At 44.2% G+C, this 20448-nt stretch overlaps 1 protein-coding gene across 5 annotated transcripts in view; it reads right to left on the reverse strand.

Moving 5' to 3' along the window:
* LOC139371438 (protein phosphatase 1 regulatory subunit 1A-like) overlaps positions 1-20448 on the reverse strand; it is a 44942-nt gene that overhangs the window by 9241 nt on the left and 15253 nt on the right. For 3 of the 5 annotated variants that reach the window (XR_011627227.1, XM_071111855.1, XM_071111854.1), the window contains exons 2-5: positions 13439-13499; positions 4781-4818; positions 4077-4140; positions 2840-2896 (exon numbers count right to left, since the gene is read on the reverse strand). Coding sequence is in view for 4 of the 5 variants with exons in the window: in XM_071111855.1 (XP_070967956.1) it covers positions 2840-2896; positions 4077-4140; positions 4781-4818; positions 13439-13499 (220 nt within the window). In the remaining variant the exon portion in view is untranslated. Of the gene's footprint in view, positions 1-2839; positions 2897-4019; positions 4236-4780; positions 4819-13438; positions 13500-20448 lie in introns of those variants that run through there. The other 2 variants (XM_071111857.1, XM_071111856.1) reach the window with 1 other exon arrangement.

Here is a 20448-nt window from a genome sequence, read left to right on the forward strand (position 1 = left end):
CAAATTGTGAATAAGATTAGGCAAGGAACACACACACAGCTGAATGCACTCATGACTCCATTCTATGTGCACCCACATTTCCAATCTGTTTGCCTGAAGTGGCTTTTGAAAGGCTAAACACTCTGAGATTGTATTTTATAACTTAGCTAGCCATATTGGTAATATAATACTCTATCAAATGATGCCCATCTGATCTAGATTGCGATTTACACTGAGTGTACAAAACATTAACAACACTTTCCTAATATTAAGTTGCACCTTCCCTTTTGCTTTCAGAACATCCTCAATTCGTCAGGACAGATATATGGACTATATGGACTCTACAATGTGTGAAAAGCGCTCCACAGGGATGCTGGTCCATGGTGACTCTACAAGGTGTTGAAAGCATTCCACAGGGATGCTGGTCCATGTTGACTCTACAAGGTGTCGAAAGCGTTCCACAGGGATGCTGGTCCATGTTGACTCTACAAGGTGTTGAAAGCGTTCCACAGGGATGCTGGTCCATGTTGACTCTACAAGGTGTCGAAAGCATTCCACAGGGATGCTGGTCCATGTTGACTCCAATACAGTTGTGTCAAGTTGGCTGGATGTCCTTTGGGTGGTAGACCATTATTGATACACATGGGAAAAACCCAGCAGCGTTGCAGTTCTTGACACACTCAAACCTGTGTGCCTGACAACTACTACCATACCCAGTTCAAAGGCACTTAAAGATGCAATATGCTGAAATCACTCCGCCATTTTGTGGTTGCTAAAATTCTAATACTTCGCCTAATTCCAGTTTAAGTGCGTGGTGGACCATTCTTGATACAGACAGGAACCTACTACCATACTACGATATGGATTAGATCCGAGCAACCTTTCAGTTACTGGCCCAACGCTCTAACCACTAGGCTACCTGTCGCCCCTCAATAGCAAATCATGATGTTGGCCTGGGGGTAGGTGAATGACAGTCATAAATACCTCTTCCCTCCTTTTTCCTCTCTCTACCCTACTGATGTTACATTTGCAAACCCCTTGGTTAACACAGTGATTCTGGGAACATCAGAAGGTGGGGGAAATTAACTATATTCTCGTAATCCGACCAATTGAACATGTGCGGTGGTACTTAATGAATATGATGTCAGTTCGGTTGTCATCTGAGACATTCTCATCAATGATAAGATGACATAAACTCTACAGTGGAAAGTCTACACATCAGAGTTATCGGATTCACATGGAATTGTTGTTCAATTTAAATGTTTGAATATGAAATTATTTGTGATGGAATGAAATGTGATTTTAGCTTCTAAAATGTGAAATTTGGGTTTTCATAAGTTTAGGGCTGTGCTCAATCAGTGGCCCACCCCTGTGAAGGGACATGGGCTATAAAACGTTTCAAACACGCCCTCCTCTCCCTTCCTATATAAAGCCTTAACGACAATATAATCTCCTGTTCCGAGGATGTGAGGACGACGGTTCGATGTCAGAATGGTTCAGATTATAACTACAGAGCGAAGCCAACATCAGCGTGAGCTTTCGTTGCGAATGGTATGAACTTTGAACTCTTATTCACTACAGAAGTGATACCTCCTAGCCGTTGAGTTAGAAACAGACGCTGCAAACGAGGGTTAGGAAGGAACAGACAGAGTATCCCGTCTATCACACAACAATGTTACTACAATGTATCCAATTGACCACCAGAGACATTCTTCAAAGGACAAAGGACTCGGTTTGGCAACACGGCCTTCCATCTACCATCAACCTACTGAAGCGCAGCTCAGAGTAAATATTTATTGCATTTTCCTTTTCCAAATGGGCGGTACTTTAGAATGCATAAAATACTGTATTTACGATAGCACAGATTCTCACTTTGTTCCTCAGTCTTCCCGCTCTTTCACTCAAACCCAGCCCCTTTTCTTTTGTGTGACAAGCTGTCATATCTGTTCTGCCCGCTAGGGATGTTTTCCTTTATGACGTAATTTGTAATCAAGTTATTATTAATTAAGTGTATGTGTAATTCTGTGTGATTAGTTAGGTATTTAGTAAATAAATAATTAAACCCAATTTTGTATTGCTGATTCAACTTGTTAGCCAGGGTTCGTGAAGATAACCAAGAATTTACAACTTTCAGATGAGACTGAATTAAGGTGATGATTAATATTCACTGCTATTGATGTAAAATATTACTAGGTCTTTAAGAGTTTATTCGGAGGATAACAGCTCTATAAATATTTTTTCTTGGTGCCCCGACTCTCTAGTTAATTACATTTACATGATTAGCTCAATCAGGTGATATTAATTACGGAGAAATTATGTTATAGAATAGCATGTCATATCACTTAATCCGGCATAGCCAAAGACACGACAAGAGCTAAATTTAAAAAAGTGAAAAAAAGAAGTCACTTTCTTGAGTCCTTAAAGTTACAATTACGTTACTGAACATCTGGAGTGTTTTCAGATGTTGTTATCAACAAATGCTTTGAAAAGTACAATAAATGTCAAATGAACATCAAATCAACAGTGTTTTGGATTCAGTCTTGTGTCAGGTGATCTGATTCGTCCTCAACTTTGGTCTAATAATTGTCCCGTAATAGCCAAACTGTTCTCTTTCAATTGCTACCATGCTCATGCATATGATTTTTTTATAGTTCTTCTGTGGGAAACATTTACATTTAGCCGTATCCATTAGAGGCCAATTTCCACAAGTGTAAGGAGGAGTGTATAAGGGGTTAAAAAAACAGTAATGAAGCCTAACCCCCCTAAAGAGCAAGTAATGCATAAAGTTAGGCACATTGGCCAGGGAAAATAAAAAGGAAAGGAACCTAGGAAAGGAACCTAGGAAACAATCTCCTCTCACCTCCACCCTGCTGCTGCTGCTGTTGATACAGGTGGTGGTCGACCATGAACTGTAACTCTGTAGGGAGGGAGGGAGGGAGAGAGGGAGAGAGGGAGGGAGGAGAGAGGGAGAGAGGGAGGAGGGAGAGAGAGAGAGGGAGGGAGGGAGTGAGGGGGGAGAGAGGGAGGAGGGAAGGAGAGAGTTAGAGAGAGAGGGGGAGGGAGGAGGGAGGGAGAGAGGGAGGGAGGAGAGAGGGAGGGAGGGGGGAGGGGGGGAGAGAGAGAGAGAGAGGGAGAGAGAGAGAGAGAGAGAGAGAGAGAGAGAGGGAGAGAGGGGAGGAGGGAGAGAGAGGGAGGGAGGGAGTGAGGGGGGAGAGAGGGAGGAGGGAGGGAGAGAGTTAGAGAGGGAGAGAGAGAGGGAGGGAGAGAGGGAGGGAGGGAGGAGGGAGAGAGGGAGGGAGGAGGGAGAGAGAGAGGGAGGGGGGAGAGGGAGTGAGGAGGGAGGGAGGGAGGGAGGGAGGGAGGGAGGGAGGGAGGGAGGGAGGGAGGGAGGGAGGGAGGGAGGGAGGGAGGGAGGGAGGGAGGGAGGGGAGGGAGAGAGAGAGGGAGGGAGGAGTCAACAACAAGTCAACATTGACAAATCATGTGTCAGAGTTCTAATTAAAGGTATTATGAAGTCATAACACGGTTCGATAGGTGAAGAGCATCATCAGTCCTTTTCATTAATTAGCTCTAATCAACCAGCACAGCCTTCTTAACCACACTCATTATAGTCCAAGCTGCTTGCAGTGAGTGACTCACCCCATGTTATGGTGTGTGGGCGGATGAATATACGCCGGTCTCAAAGAAACTATCAAACTAGTCTTACAACAAAAGGGTTTCAGAAAGGATTGTTCTGCAGAACGAGAAGGATATTTTGGAGTTTTATGTTTCGTTCTGGAGTAGAGTGGAAACTGAATCTGAATATATAACGTGGGTCTTGGACAGTCTCCTCAGAGAAACTATCAGCAGCTACTCCCTTAATAAAAGGTTGATTTGTGCAACACTGAGGAAACAATTAACACATTTTAGGCAGACTAACAGATTATTACATTGAAGAAAGTCCCATGTTTATTGTATAAAGGAGCCTGTCTGAAATGACATTATGTTGATACACACTTGATGTGTCACCTTCTCTACATTTCTAAGCTATATTATCTTACCTTTCATAGTGGGCGTGGCTCTTGCTCCCTTCCTCCTCTGCCTGGGAGAGATCTTACCTTTCATAGTGGGCGTGGCTCTTGCTCCCTTCCTCCTCTGCCTGGGAGAGTTCATCAAGGCTGCCTGTCAACAGAGATCAATAAAGTGAGCCACGTAGTCAGATGATATTAATTTGCTATCCAACGGTTACATACATTTTTTTAGCTTACGGTACCTGGTATTCCCAGGCGGTCTCCCATCCCAGTACTAACCAGGCCCGACCCTGAACAGATGTGTTCAGGGTGGTATGGCCCACGACCATATTGTTTTAGCCCGTTTTGTCCCCTAATTAGGTCCCTTGGCTCATCGCTGCTACTCCTCAATGGGCTCGGGAGAGGCAAAGGTTTTTATCACACTGCTCTCTTAACCCGGATGTCAGCCGCACCAATGTGTCAGATGATACACCGTTCAACTGACAAATGGAATCAGCTTGCAGGCGCCAGGTTCTGTCACAAGGAGTCGCTAGAGCTCAATCAGCCAAGGAACGTCCCACCAGCCAAACCCTCCTCCACCCAGGACGGCGCTGGGCCAATTGTGCGTCGTCATTTGGGGCTCCCGATCGCAGCCGGGTTGTGACACAGCCGGGGGATCGAACCCCGGGCTGTAGTGACACCTCAGCACGGTGATGCAGTGCTTTTGAACACGACACCACCCGTGTTTGTATTGTTAGTTACTGGTGATTTCTCCGTTAACAACATTCCAGATGAAGGACGCAGTTAATTACCTTGTATAGCTGGTTTGGAAGACGGTCTTCATCTATTTCTGTAGCAGGGAAAATGAGAGATAAGTTGAGAAATAAATTGTGAGAGACAACAGCAAGATTATTGACTAAACAATGAATATACACCCACACGCAGACTTGTTCCAGAATATAGTCCCCCTAGCTCACCCACACACAGACTTGTTCCAGAATATAGTCCTATAACTCACCCACACACAGACTTGTTCCAGAATATAGTCCCCCTAGCTCACCCACACACAGACTTGTTCCAGAATATAGTCCTATAACTCACCCACACACAGACTTGTTCCAGAATATAGTCCTATAACTCACCCACACACAGACTTGTTCCAGTATATAGTCCAATAACTACTACCAGACTACAGCTGTGTTCCAGTATATAGTCCTATAACTACTACCAGACTACAACTGTGTTCCAGTATATAGTCCTATAACTACTACCAGACTACAACTGTGTTCCCGTATATAGTCCTATAACTACTACCAGACTACAACTGTGTTCCAGTATATAGTCCTATAACTACTACCAGACTACAACTGTGTTCCAGTATATAGTCCTATAACTCTAGCAGACTACAGCTGTGTTCCAGTATATAGTCCAATAGGTCTACCAGACTACAGCTGTGTTCCAGTATATAGTCCTATAGGTCTACCAAACTACAGCTGTGTTCCAGTATATAGTCCTATAACTACTACCAGACTACAACTGTGTTCCCGTATATAGTCCTATAACTACTACCAGACTACAACTGTGTTCCAGTATATAGTCCTATAACTACTACCAGACTACAACTGTGTTCCAGTATATAGTCCTATAACTCTAGCAGACTACAGCTGTGTTCCAGTATATAGTCCTATAGGTCTAGCAGACTACAGCTGTGTTCCAGTATATAGTCCTATAGGTCTAGCAGACTACAGCTGTGTTCCAGTATATAGTCCTATAGGTCTACCAGACTACAGCTGTGTTCCAGTATATAGTCCTATAGGTCTAGCAGACTACAGCTGTGTTCCAGTATATAGTCCTATAGGTCTAGCAGACTACAGCTGTGTTCCAGTATATAATCCTATAGGTCTACCAGACTTCAGCTGTGTTCCAGTATATAGTCCAATAGGTCTAGCAGACTACATTTTTTGAGGCCCGTATTCTCAGACAGGAAGATGTAAGCTGACCTTGTTCCAGTCAGAGCAGATGGTGTAACGACCCCTCTGTCTACCTCAGCTGCACAAGTTCCCCTGGACAGTGCTAACATTAACGTCAACACGACACGAATGACTGACAGATCTGGGTTTTCATACTCTTTAAAATATATATATATATTTTTTTAAATGCTTGATTGAGTTCTACCAGACACGATGAACCAATACTATTGTCACAAAAGTGCAAACCCTGCCCATCTTGCAGATGAAATACCTGTATCTCAAATAGGATTTGAATCCAGGTGTGCATAGCTGGTACAATAGATTCCATATCAGTTCTGATTGATACCATGGTAACATGGGAAGTGATACTGAGGTGGTGAAATCGGAATACAAAACGATCGATTAGGCTAACTTGTAGTAAACCATTAACCACAATAAATACAGTAGTGTGTGTGTGTGTGTGTGTGTTGTGCGTGTGTTTCTAGGACACCACCACCTTGTTGCCTAGCAACCTAAACATCCCTAGACACAAACCACAGTTCAGTGTGTGTGTGTGTACGCGTGTAAGTGTATGTCTGAGTGTGTGTCTGCATATGAAATGTGATCAGCTATGTTCAACACGCCTGTGACGCGTTTCATCACTCTTCTCTGCACCAAATTCCAAACTCATCAGGCGTTAATATCAACTGAATGGAACAATGGAACACGTTCTCTCATAAACACACGGCAGTCAACCAGACGGACTCTTTTTTTTTGTGTGTTTTTTTGTTGTTGTTGTTAACAGATTGTGTTTGTGATGATGCATCAAACGTTAATATTTTAGCAAGTTCCAATCGTTGGGTCTAGAAGGATCTGTTTCAAAGCAAGGACAGTATGTACGTCTATTCCCTATATAGTACACTACTTTTGAAGAGGGCCCTTATGGAATAGGATGCCATTTGCGCTCCGCCCTGGGGCTGACACAACAACAGAGAGTAGAGAGCGGCTGCTGATAACAAAAACATGCTGCATTAAAAACTACATCAGGAGGTGTTTCTATTTTATTATATAGTCACAGCTCTCTCTCTCTCTGTCTCTCTCTCTCTCTCTCTCTCTCTCTCTCAATTCAATTCAATTCAATTCAAGGGCTTTATTGGCATGGGAAACATGTGTTAACATTGCCAAAGCAAGTAAGGTAGATAATATATAAAGTGAATATATAAAGTGAAATAAACAATACAAATTAACAGTAAACATTACACATACAGAAGTTTCAAAACAATAAAGACATTACAAATGTAATATTATATATATATATATATATATATATATATACAGTGTTTTAACAATGTACAAATGGTTAAAGGACACAAGATAAAATAAATAAGCATAAATATGGGTTGTATTTACAATGGTGTTTGTTCTTCACTGGTTGCCCTTTTCTCGTGGCAACAGGTCACAAATCTTGCTGCTGTGATGGCACACTGTGGTATTTCACCCAGTAGATATGGGAGTTTATCAAAATTGGATTTGTTTTCAAATTCTTTGTGGATCTGTGTAATCTGAGGGAAATATGTCTCTCTAATATGGTCATACATTGGGCAGGAGGTTAGGAAGTGCAGCTCAGTTTCCACCTCATTTTGTTGGCATGTGTGCACATAGCCTGTCTTCTCTTGAGAGCCATGTCTGCCTACGGCGACCTTTCTCAATAGCAAGGCTATGCTCACTGAGTCTGTACATAGTCAAAGCTTTCCTTAATTTTGGGTCAGTCACAGTGGTCAGGTATTCTGCCGCTGTGTACTCTCTGTTTAGGGCCAAATAGCATTCTAATTCTAGTTTGCTCTGTTTTTTTGTTAATTCTTTCCAATGTGTCAAGTAATTATCTTTTTGTTTCCTCATGATTTAGTTGGGTCTAATTGTGCTCTTGTCCTGGGGCTCTGTAGGGTGTGTTTGTGTTTGTGAACAGTGCCCCAGGACCAGCTTGCTTAGGGGACTCTTCTCCAGGTTCATCTCTCTGTAGGTGATGGCTTTGTTATGGAAGGTTTCTCTCTCTCTCTCTCTCTCTCTCTCTCTCTCTCTCTCTCTCTCTCTCACACACAACCTCACGCCCATAAAGGGCAATGAGTTCTATAACGAATCTAACACAAGGATACAGTCCTATCTAACACAATGGCCAACTGAGACTCTCCATCTATTTATCTGTCTATCAGTCTGATTGTCTGTCCAATCGTCCGTCTGTTAAATATTAGGCATCTGAATTTCTGAAGTCAGCTCATTATAACAACTAGTCCCTTCCTATCACTACAATGAGTAACTAACCCCAATGTTATCAGAACGTGTTGATAAGTCTATATTTAGTTTAACTGACTGTGTCTCTCTCTCTCTCTCTCTCTCTCTCTGCCAAAGCAAGTGACAATTAACAATGAACAGTTAACATTACACTCACAACAGGCAGCCAGCTACAGCTCACTTGTCAGAGGAGAGAGCTGTGTGTGTGTGTGTGTGTGTGTGTGTGTGTGTGTGTGTGTGTGTGTGTATGTGTATATGTGTGTGTGTCTGTGTGTGTCTCTGCGTTCTGCCAGTCAGTGTGTGACAGCCTGTATGAAGTAGAGAGATGGGCTACATTGGGAAGCAGGGCAGAGTAATCTGCAGGGTTTTAAATAATGCACAACGGTACATTATGGTACACTGCTGCACAATCTCTTTATTTAAAGTGTGCAGAGATGATGATGAAGAGAGGGGTAGGAGAGAGAGAGAGGGAGAGGGGGAGAGACAAAGAGAGAGGGGGAGAGACAGAGAGAGAGAGAGACAGAGACAGTGACAGAGACATAGACATAGACATAGACAGAGAGAGAGAGAGAGAGAGAGAGAGAGAGAGAGAGAGCATCTTCCCTAATATTTGTAACCAAGGCCTGATCACCCCAAACACCAAAAGTGGAGACAAATTTGACCCTAGTAATTACCGTGGAATATACGTCAACAGCAATCTCAGAAAAATCCTTTGCAGTATCATCAACAGCAGCCTCCAACATTTCCTCAGTGAAAACAATGTCCTGAGTAAGGGCACTAGAGCAGTCTGTAGCACCCAGCCTCACCCTACTGGACTCAAATGTCTACTGTTTGCTGATGATTTGGTGCTTCTGTCCCCAACCAAGGAGTGCCTACAGCAGCACCTAGATGTCCTGCACATGTTCTGTCAAATTTGGGCCCTGACAGTGTATCTTAGTAAGACAAAAATAATATACAAATTCTATCTAGACACTGTTGCCCTACACCTACCTCGACCTAAACATTAACACCATAGGTCACTTCCACAAGGCTGTGAACAATCTGAGAGACAAGGCAAGTAAGGGCCTTCTTAGAAAATCCTTGACTCTGTACAGACTCAGTGATCATAGTCTTGCTATTGAGAAAGGCCGGTGTAGGTAAATCTGGTTCAGAAGACAGGATATGTGCACACTGCCCACAAAATGAGGTGGAAACTGAGCTGCACTTCCTAACCTCCTGACAAATGTATGACCATACTAGAGGCACATAATTCCCACAGATCTCACAGACCCACAAAGAAATTGAAAACAAATCAAACATTGATAAACTCTCATATCTGTTAGGCGAAATACCACAGTGTGTAGTCATAGCAGCAAGATGTGTGGCCCGTTGCCATGAGAAAAGGAGCACAAACAACACTGCCAATACATCCTACAGTATATTTATTTTCCAGGTCATAGTTCAACTACATGCACAAACCTACAATGCTGTACATAGCCAATAATATAACATTTGAAATGTCTGTATTCTTTTCCAACTTTTGTGAGTGTAATGTTTACTAATGTTTCCCTTGTTTATTTCACTTTTGTTTATTGCCTATTCCATTTTCTTTGGCAATGTAAACATATGTTTCCAATAAAGCCCTTTGAATTGAGAGTGAGAGAGTGAGAGAGTGAGAGAGTGAGAGAGGAGAGGAGAGGAGAGGAGAGGAGAGGAGAGGAGAGGAGAGGAGAGGAGAGGAGAGGAGAGGAGAGGAGAGGTATCACACAGAGAGGACAGAAAGAGAGAGAGAGAGATAGGGATAGAAAGATAGAGAGAGAGAAATAGAGATATAGAGATAGGGATAGAGAGATAGAGAGAGAGAGAGAGAGAGAGAGAGAGAGAGAGAGAGAGAGAGATAGGGATAGAGATAGAGATAGAGATAGAGATAGGGATAGGGATAGGGATAGGGATAGGGATAGAGATAGAGAGATAGAGAGATAGAGAGAGAGAGAGAGAGAGAGAGGAGGGAGGGAGGTTTCCCACAGGAGGAGAGAGATGAGAGGGAGGAATCCCACAGGGAGGAGAGGAGAGGAGAGGAGAGGAGAGGAGAGGAGAGGAGAGGAGAGGAGAGGAGAGGAGAGGAGAGGAGAGGAGAGGAGAGGTATCACACAGAGAGGAAAGAAAGAGAGAGAGAGAGAGATGGAGAGAGAGAGATAGGGATAGAGAGATAGAGAGAGGGGGAGGGAGGTTTCCCACAGGAGGAGAGAGTGGTGAGAGGGAGGATTCCCACAGGGATGAGAGAGAGATGAGAGGAGAGAGAGAGGGAGGGAGGAATCCCACAGGAAGAAGAGAGAGAGATGAGAGATAGGAGAGGAGAGGAGAGGAGGAGAGGAGAGGAGAGGAGAGTAGAGGAGAGGAGAGGAGAGGTATCACACAGAGAGGAAAGAAAGAGAGAGAGAGAGAGATGGAGAGAGAGAGAGATAGGGATAGAGAGATAGAGAGAGGGGGAGGGAGGTTTCCCACAGGAGGAGAGAGTGGTGAGAGGGAGGATTCCCACAGGGAGGAGAGAGAGATGAGAGGAGAGAGAGAGGGAGGGAGGAATCCCACAGGAAGAAGAGAGAGATGAGAGAGAGGAGAGGAGAGGAGAGGAGAGGAGAGGAGAGGAGAGGAGAGGAGAGGAGAGGAGAGGAGAGGAGAGGAGAGGAGAGGAGAGGAGAGGAGAGGAGGAGCAGTGCCAAAACACTGTCATACATAGTATGGATCCCCTGTCATCACACATCCCCAGGAAAGCTGGGTGTCCCCTATCATCACACATCCCCAGGAAAGTTGGGAGTCCCCTGTCATCACACATCCCCAGGAAAGCTGGGAGTCCCCTGTCATCACACATCCCCAGGAAAGCTGGGAGTCCCCTGTCATCACACATCCCCAGGAAAGCTGGGTGTCCCCTGTCATCACACATCCCCAGGAAAGCTGAGAGTCCCCTATCATCACACATCCCCAGGAAAGCTGAGAGTCCCCTGTCATCACACATCCCCAGGAAAGTTGTGAGTCCCCTGTCATCACACATCCCCAGGAAAGTTGGGAGTCCCCTGTCATCACACATCCCCAGGAAAGTTGGGAGTCCCCTGTCATCACACATCCCCAGGAAAGTTGGGAGTCCCCTGTCATCACACACCCCCAGGAAAGCTGGGAGTCCCCTGTCATCACACATCCCCAGGAAAGCTGGGAGTCCCCTGTCATCACACATCCCCAGGAAAGTTGGGAGTCCCCTGTCATCACACACCCCCAGGAAAGCTGGGAGTCCCCTGTCATCACACATCCCCAGGAAAGTTGGGAGTCCCCTGTCATCACACATCCCCAGGAAAGTTGGGAGTCCCCTGTCATCACACATCCCCAGGAAAGCTGGGAGTCCCCTGTCATCACACATCCCCAGGAAAGCTGGGAGTCCCCTATCATCACACATCCCAAGGAAAGCTGGAGAGAATGGGGCTGGGGAGTTTAGATCCTAGAATTAGAGAAGGACAGAAAGAGACTCAGGAGAATGGGGCTGGAGAGAGTGAGAAATGACAGTGAGACTACCGCTGGATTGGGCAGGGGAGTAACATTGTACGTTTCCTTAGTTAGAAAGAACAGGAAGCTTCAGTTTATTATTCATATGGAAATGACATGGTGTGCCTGTATTTTTGATGCAGATCTGACCATGGCAACCTGTACATCTCATGTTACTCAGTGGGCGTGAGGTAGGAGGGCATGGAATGTATAATACAACTGTATTATAATACATTATCAATGATATAGTTGTGTAATTTGGCAGGTAACCTAAAGTTTAGAGAGGCAGACCAGTAGCTGGAAGGACTGGTTTAATTACATGGAGAAGACTAGTTTAATTACCTGGAGAAGACTGGTTTAATTACCTGGAGAAGACTGGTTTAATGACCTGGAGAAGACTGGTTTAATTACCTGGAGAAGACTGGTTTAATTGCCTTGAGAAGACTGGTTTAATAACCTGGAGAAGACTAGTTTAATTACCTGAGGAAGACTGGTTTAACTACCTGAGGAAGACTGGTTTAATTACCTGGAGAAGACTAGTTTAATTACCTGGAGAAGACTGGTTTAATTACCTGGACAAGACTGGTTTAATTACCTGGAGAAGACTGGTTTAATTACCTGGACAAGACTGGTTTAATTACCTGGAGAAGACTGGTTTAATGACCTGGAGCAGACTAGTTTAATTACCTGGACAAGACTGGTTTAATTACCTGGAGAAGACTGGTTTAATGACCTGGAGAAGACTAGTTTAATTACTTGAGGAAGACTGGTTTAACTACCTGAGGAAGACTGGTTTAATTACCTGAGGAAGACTGGTTTAATTACCTGGAGAAGACTGGTTTAATGACCTGGAGAAGACTGGTTTAATTACCTGGAGAAGACTGGTTTAATGACCTGGAGAAGACTAGTTTAATTACCTGGAGAAGACTGGTTTAATTACCTGGAGAAGACTGGTTTGATGACCTGGAGAAGACTGGTTTGATGACCTGGAGAAGACTAGTTTAATTACCTGGAGAAGACTGGTTTAATTACCTGGAGAAGACTGTTTTAATTACCTGGAAAAGACTGGTTTAATGACCTGGAGAAGACTAGTTTAATGACCTAAAGAAGACTGGTTTGATGACCTGGAGAAGACTGGTTTGATGACCTGGAGAAGACTGGTTTAATGACCTGGAGAAGACTGGTTTAATTACCTGGAGAAGACTAGTTTAATTGCCTGGAGAAGACTGGTTTAATGACCTGGAGAAGACTGGTTTAATGACCTGGAGAAGACTGGTTTTATGACCTGGAGAAGACTGGTTTGATGACGTGGAGAATACTGTTTTAATTACCTGGAGAAGACTAGTTTAATGACCTGGAGAAGACTGTTTTAATTACCTGGAAAAGACTGGTTTAATGACCTGGAGAAGACTGGTTTAATGACCTGGAGAAGACTGGTTTTATGACCTGGAGAAGACTGGTTTGATGACGTGGAGAAGACTGTTTTAATTACCTGGAGAAGACTGTTTTAATTACCTGGAAACGACTGGTTTAATGACCTGGAGAAGACTGGTTTAATGACCTGGAGAAGACTGGTTTTATGACCTGGAGAAGACTGGTTTGATGACGTGGAGAAGACTAGTTTAATTACCTGAAAAAGACTGGTTTAATTACCTGGAGAAGACTGGTTTAATTACACGGAGAAGACTAGTTTAATTACCTGGAGAAGACTAGTTTAATTACCTGGAGAAGACTGGTCACTGGATGCTACCAGAGTAGCAGGTGTGGGCCGACGTCTTCTGATCTGGAGAGAAGAGACAGAACTTCCGTCATTATTCAGTAAGATCCCCGGAAAACCCAATGGGAATATTTTATGTTGGTGGGTTTTTTCTAAGAGTTAGAACGTAGATGTGTTTGTGTGCTTCCAATAGACTCCAACAGCAGAATTACAGGGATGTGTATTGTTACTGGACACACACGCACGGCAGCAGTTATGAGCTGTAGCCTAGCTGGCAGCCTTGCTGACTAAGGCTGAGCGTCATGTGAAGTCCAATCCTATTGCCGTTTGTAGAGGAGGCATTCTGCCATAACAGCCTGGTTTACTTTGTGTTCACAGCCTGTAGCCCACACAGTGTTATTGATGAGTGTACTGCAGTGTTCTGGAGTGATATCGAACAGCAATATGATGGTTATTTTAGAGGCTAGATATAAATATAGATATAAAGTTTATGCCTGTTTCTTTTTCTCTTTTTCTCAGAACTAAATATATTGGGCTTCCTGTGTAAACACAGCCTCCGTGGTTCGTGAAAGGCAGCTTATCCAGTGAAAGAAAGCTTCCCTAATTGTAAGTCTCGCTTTGCCTTCCCAGCGAATAGCACTGGATACAGGATCTTTTAATAGGGGCTGACTAGTCAATATTATCTCCTTGACGACACACTGTTCACTAGTCAATATTATCTCCTTGACGACACACTGTTCACTAGTCAATGTTATCTCCTTGACAACACACTGTTCACTAGTCAATATTATCTCCTTGACAACACACTGTTCACTAGTCAATATTATCTCCTTGATGACACACTGTTCACTAGTCAATATTATATCCTTGATGACACACTGTTCACTAGTCAATGTTATCTCCTTGACGACACACTGTTCACTAGTCAATGTTATCTCCTTGATGACACACTGTTCACTAGTCAATGTTATCTCCTTGATGGCACACAGTTTACTAGTCAATATTATCTCATTGATGACACACTGTTCACTAGTCAATATTATCTCATTGATGACACACTGTTCACTAGTCAATATTATCTCATTGATGACACACTGTTCACTAGTCAATATTATCTCCTTGATGACACACACTGTTCACTAGTCAATATTATCTCATTGATGACACACTGTTCACTAGTCAATATTATCTCCTTGATGACACACACTGTTCACTAGTCATGTTATCTCCTTGATGACACACACTGTTCACTAGTCAATGTTATCTCCTTGATGACACACTGTTCACGAGTCTATGTTATCTCCTTGCAGACACACACACACACACGTCACTTCCCCATGCAGAGCCTTTTTCCATCACACTTCCCTGCCAACTCCCTCTCCTTCAAATTCATCATAACTCCCACATGGAGAACAGAAAGAGCCCTGTCTTACAGAGCGAAGGGGACGGAGAGTCAAAGATTCTGTTACTGTTGTTCATGTGAAGAATTCTAATGCGCTGGAAAAATACAGTTCTTCAGTTGTTCTGATGGATCATAGTAACAATAGAATGAATATAATACACCCCTTCATTTCTGTATAACCAGTTCATGTCAGTCCGTGCTTCTCTCTCCGATTCATACAGTCTGGTGTAGTCTGGTCTGAATTTCACCAAATAACAAAATACCATCCCTCTACAGCATGCCTTGGGATGTTTCATCTATTGCTCTATATTGTATGAAACAGGGACTGTTCTAACATCTTTCTACAGCCATCACATAGAACTATTCATAGACCTGTCCTTGTAACAGCGGTCTTGTTCAACTTTGAATTATCCAAATTATTCATGGGCTTTTGAGGGCCAGCAGTGAGTCTGAGTTCTCATCCCAAATTGCACCCTAGTCCCTCTATAGGGCATTACTTTTGACCAGGACCCATAGGCTAGTAGTGAGCTACTTCAGACCAGGGCCCATGCAGTATAAAGGAAATAGGGAGGTTTTTGGGACTCTCCTGCCTCCGTCTCTTTTTCTGCCCTGACAGAAATCCTTCTTCTCTATGATGCTCAGGATCAGAGGTGTACAACAGAACAGTAGCACATGGCTGGTTCAGTAGCACAGAGCTGGTTCAGTAGCACAGAGCTGGTTCAGTAGCACAGAGCTGGTTCAGTAGCACAGAGCTGATTCAGTAGCACACGGCTGGTTCAGTAGCACAGAGCTGATTCAGTAGCACATGGCTGGTTCAGTAGCACAGAGCTGGTTCAGTATCATAGAGCTGGTTCAGTAGCACAGAGCTGGTTCAGTAGCACAGAGCTGGTTCAGTAGCACAGAGCTGGTACATTAGCACAGAGCTGATTCAGTAGCACACGGCTGGTTCAGTAGCACAGAGCTGGTTCAGTATTATAGAGCTGGTTCAGTAGCACAGAGCTGGTTCAGTATCACAGAGCTGGTTCAGTAGCATAGAGCTGGTTCAGTATTATAAAGCTGGTTCAGTAGCACAGAGCTGGTTCAGTAGCACACGGCTGGTTCAGTAGCACAGAGCTGGTTCAGAAGCACAGAGCTGGTTCAGAAGCACACAAATGGTTTAGTAGCACGCAGATGGTTCATTAGCACAGAGCTGGTTCAGTAGCACACATATGGTTCAGTAGTACAGAGCTGGTTCAGTATTATAGAGGTGGTTCAGTATCATAGAGCTGGTTCAGTAGCACAGAGCTGGTTCTGTATCATAGAGCTGGTTCAGTATCATAGAGCTGGTTCAGTATTATAGAGCTTGCTCAGGTTTATAGAGCTGGTTCAGTATTATGGAGCTGGTTCATTAGCACAGAGCTGGTTCAGAAGCACAGAGCTGGTTCAGAAGCACACAAATGGTTTAGTAGCACGCAGATGGTTTAGTAGCACAGAGCTGGTTCAGTATTATAGAGCTGGTTCAGTATTATGGAGCTGGTTCAGTAGCACAGGGCTGGTTCAGTAGCACACAAATGGTTTAGTAGCACACAGATGGTTTAGTAGCACAGAGCTGGTTCAGTACCATAGAGCTGGTTCAGTAACACAGAGTTTGTCAGTAGAACAGAGCTGGTTCAGAAGCAGAGAGCTGGTTCAGTATTATAGAGCTGGTTCAGTAGCAGAGAGTTGGTTCAGTAGCACAGTGCTGGTTTAGCAGCACAGAGTTTGATCAGTTACACAGAGCTGGGTCAGTAGCAGGGTTACAGTTTACTAGACTTACAGTAGCCTATAATTAAATCTCATTGTGCTATGGATACTGTAGTGAATGGCAGAACAGGGAAGCAAACCCGGGTCACAAGCATTAAAGGCAAACACCCTACGCATCGCTCCGCTATACATATCCCAACCAGAAGCCATGGATTACAGGCAACATCCACATTGAGCTAAAGGCTAGAGCTTCCATTTCAAGGAGCGGGAAACTAATCCGGACACTTATAAAAAATCCCTCTATGCGCTCAGATGAACCATCAAACAAGTGTCAATACAGGATTAAGATTGAATACTACTACACCGGCTCTGGCGCTCGTCAGATGTGGCAGGGCTTGAAAACTATTACAGACTAAAAAGGGAAACTCAGACGCGAGCTGCGCAGTGACGCAAGCCTACCAGACAAGTTACATTTCTTTGATGCTTGCATAGAGACAAACAACACTGAAACATGCACGAGAGCACCAGCTGTTCTGGATGACTATGTGATAATGCTCTCGGTAGCTGATGTGAGCAAGACCTTAAAACAGGTAAACATTCACAAAGCTGCGGGCCAGACGGATTACCAGGACGTGGTTTCAAGCAGACCACCATAGTCCCTGTGCCCAAGGAAGCGAAGGTAACCTGCCTAAATGATTACCGCCCCGTAGCACTCACATCGGTAGCCATGAAGTGCTTTGATAGGCTGGTCATGGTTCACATCAACAGCATCCTCCCGGACACCCTAGACCCACTCCAATTCGCATACCGTCCCAACAGATCCACAGATGAGGCGCGCCAAGTCTAGGACCAAAAGGCTCCTTAACAGCTTCTACCCCCAAGCCATAAGACTGCTGAACAATTAATCAAATGGCCACTGGACTATTTACATGGACCCCTCCCTGTCTATTTGCTTTGTACACTGCTGCTACTCGCTGTTTATTATCTATGCATAGTGTCGTGACGTTGTATTAGTTAATGTGACGACTGATGCTCATCGAATGATTACAAGTTGCTAATTGCGTGATTAACTGAATCAAGCAATTATTAACTCATTAACCTGTTAACCAATTATTAACTCATTAACCTGTTAACTCATTAACCTGTTAACCAATTATTAACTCATTAACCTGTTAACTCATTAACCTGTTAACTCATTAACCTGTTAACCAATTATTAACTCATTAACCTCTTAACTCATTAACCTGTTAACTCATTAACCTGTTAACTCATTAACCTGGGGCACCATGGGAAAACTAGTTTTTATTGAGTTTCTATTTCCCAAATTAACTCAAAGAAAATCAGAATATCGATTTTACAACAGCCGCTGTCAGTCCTCCCGATGTCAGTGTCCTTTTGGCTTAGGAGTCTGTTCCCTCACCCTTGCTATGGAAGGGGTCTTCTGAGGACAGACAGCTCTGTAGCTCAGAGCTCACAGCATAGGAATGAAACCCTTTAGATACCACGATTTGATGGGAGATGGAGGCTAGGTGGTTCGACTTGAATTCACCCGCTTAGACACAGCTACTCATCCGTAGCTTGGGTAGAAAAGGATTTCTTTGTCTTCAAACTTGTGTTGCATTCTGGGTTCGTTGACTTTTTAGACCTTGGCTGCAGCTTGGGTCACGTAGTCTTCCCTGAAAATGTTTTGCTCACAGGTTTTATACCCTTGGGTCAGAAGTGGGCGTAATCGCCTTTAGGGCAATTCTCTGGGCGTACCAAGTTATGGGCAATGTCTAGATTTGACTTAAATCCAATTTTAGACAACTAACTTCACATTTCATCTTTCCCAAAACATTCTCTTTGATTTGGATATTTTCCATACAACGTACAATGTGTAAACATCAAACGTATACTAGGAAAACTCTTCACGTTACAATGTTTTGTAATAACGTCATCTATTAACCTTTAATAACAAAACAAAAATGACATACATTTTCATATTCCATCTATCGTCATGACCACCATTGTGGCTGACGGAAACCATTGTTCCGAAGTCCCTTTATTTCATGTTTAATGTTCTGAGGTTGGTTCTCCATAGTAACAGGACAAAGGAATTTGTCTGTGGCCTGAGACTTACCAGGGGCGTGAGGGGTCATAAAACCCCCACATCTTGAGACCCCTAGATCTCTCCTCCTCTGTTGGGGTTGATAGATAATCTGTAGGGTTGTGGTCTCCTGTAACCTGACCTGATCAGGACAGTCATTACAATAGTCACTTCACCCATACCTACATGTACATATTACCTCAACTAAAATGTACCCTCGCACACTGACTCTGTACCTGTACCCCTTGTATATAGCCTCCACATTGACTCTGTACCTGTACCCCTTGTATATAGCCTCCACACTGACTCTGTACCTGTACCCCCTGTATATAGTCTCCACATTGACTCTGTACCTGTACCCCTCGTATATAGCCTCCACATTGACTCTGTACCTGTACCCCTCGTATATAGCCTCCACACTGACTCTGTACCTGTACCCCTCGTATATAGCCTCCACACTGACTCTGTACCAGTACCCCCTGTATATAGCCTCCACACTGACTCTGTACCTGTACCCCCTGTATTTAGTCTCCACATTGACTCTGTACCTGTACCCCTCGTATATAGCCTCCACATTGACTCTGTACCTGTACCCCTCGTATATAGCCTCCACACTGACTCTGTACCAGTACCCCTGTATATAGCCTCCACACTGACTCTGTACCTGTACCCCCTGTATATAGTCTCCACACTGACTCTGTACCTGTACCCCTCGTATATAGCCTCCACACTGACTCTGTACCGGTGCCCCCTGTATATAGTCTCCACATTGACTCTGTACCTGTACCCCCTGTATATAGCCTCCACACTGACTCTGTACCTGTACCCCTCGTATATAGTCTCCACACTGACTCTGTACCTGTACCCCCTGTATATAGCCTCCACATTGACTCTGTACCAGTACCCCCTGTATATAGCCTCCACACTGACTCTGTACCTGTACCCCTCGTATATAGCCTCCACACTGACTCTGTACCAGTACCCCCTGTATATAGCCTCCACACTGACTCTGTACCTGTACCCCCTGTATATAGTCTCCACATTGACTCTGTACCTGTACCCCTCGTATATAGCCTCCACATTGACTCTGTACCTGTACCCCTCGTATATAGCCTCCACACTGACTCTGTACCAGTACCCCCTGTATATAGCCTCCACACTGACTCTGTACCTGTACCCCCTGTATATAGCCTCCACACTGACTCTGTACCAGTACCCCCTGTATATAGCCTCCACATTGACTCTGTACCTGTACCCCCTGTATATAGTCTCCACATTGACTCTGTACCGGTACCCCCCTGTATATAGCCTCCACACTGACTCTGTACCGGTACCCCCTGTATATAGCCTCCACATTGACTCTGTACCAGTACCCCCTGTATATAGCCTCCACACTGACTCTGTACCGGTACCCCCTGTATATAGCCTCCACACTGACTCTGTACCAGTACCCCCTGTATATAGCCTCCACATTGACTCTGTACCTGTACCCCCTGTATATAGTCTCCACACTGACTCTGTACCTGTACCCCTCGTATATAGCCTCCACACTGACTCTGTACCGGTGCCCCCTGTATATAGTCTCCACATTGACTCTGTACCTGTACCCCCTGTATATAGCCTCCACACTGACTCTGTACCTGTACCCCTCGTATATAGTCTCCACACTGACTCTGTACCTGTACCCCCTGTATATAGCCTCCACATTGACTCTGTACCAGTACCCCCTGTATATAGCCTCCACACTGACTCTGTACCTGTACCCCTCGTATATAGCCTCCACACTGACTCTGTACCAGTACCCC

Source organism: Oncorhynchus clarkii, chromosome 17 (genome assembly GCF_045791955.1).
Source record: "Oncorhynchus clarkii lewisi isolate Uvic-CL-2024 chromosome 17, UVic_Ocla_1.0, whole genome shotgun sequence".
NCBI lineage: Eukaryota > Metazoa > Chordata > Actinopteri > Salmoniformes > Salmonidae > Oncorhynchus > Oncorhynchus clarkii.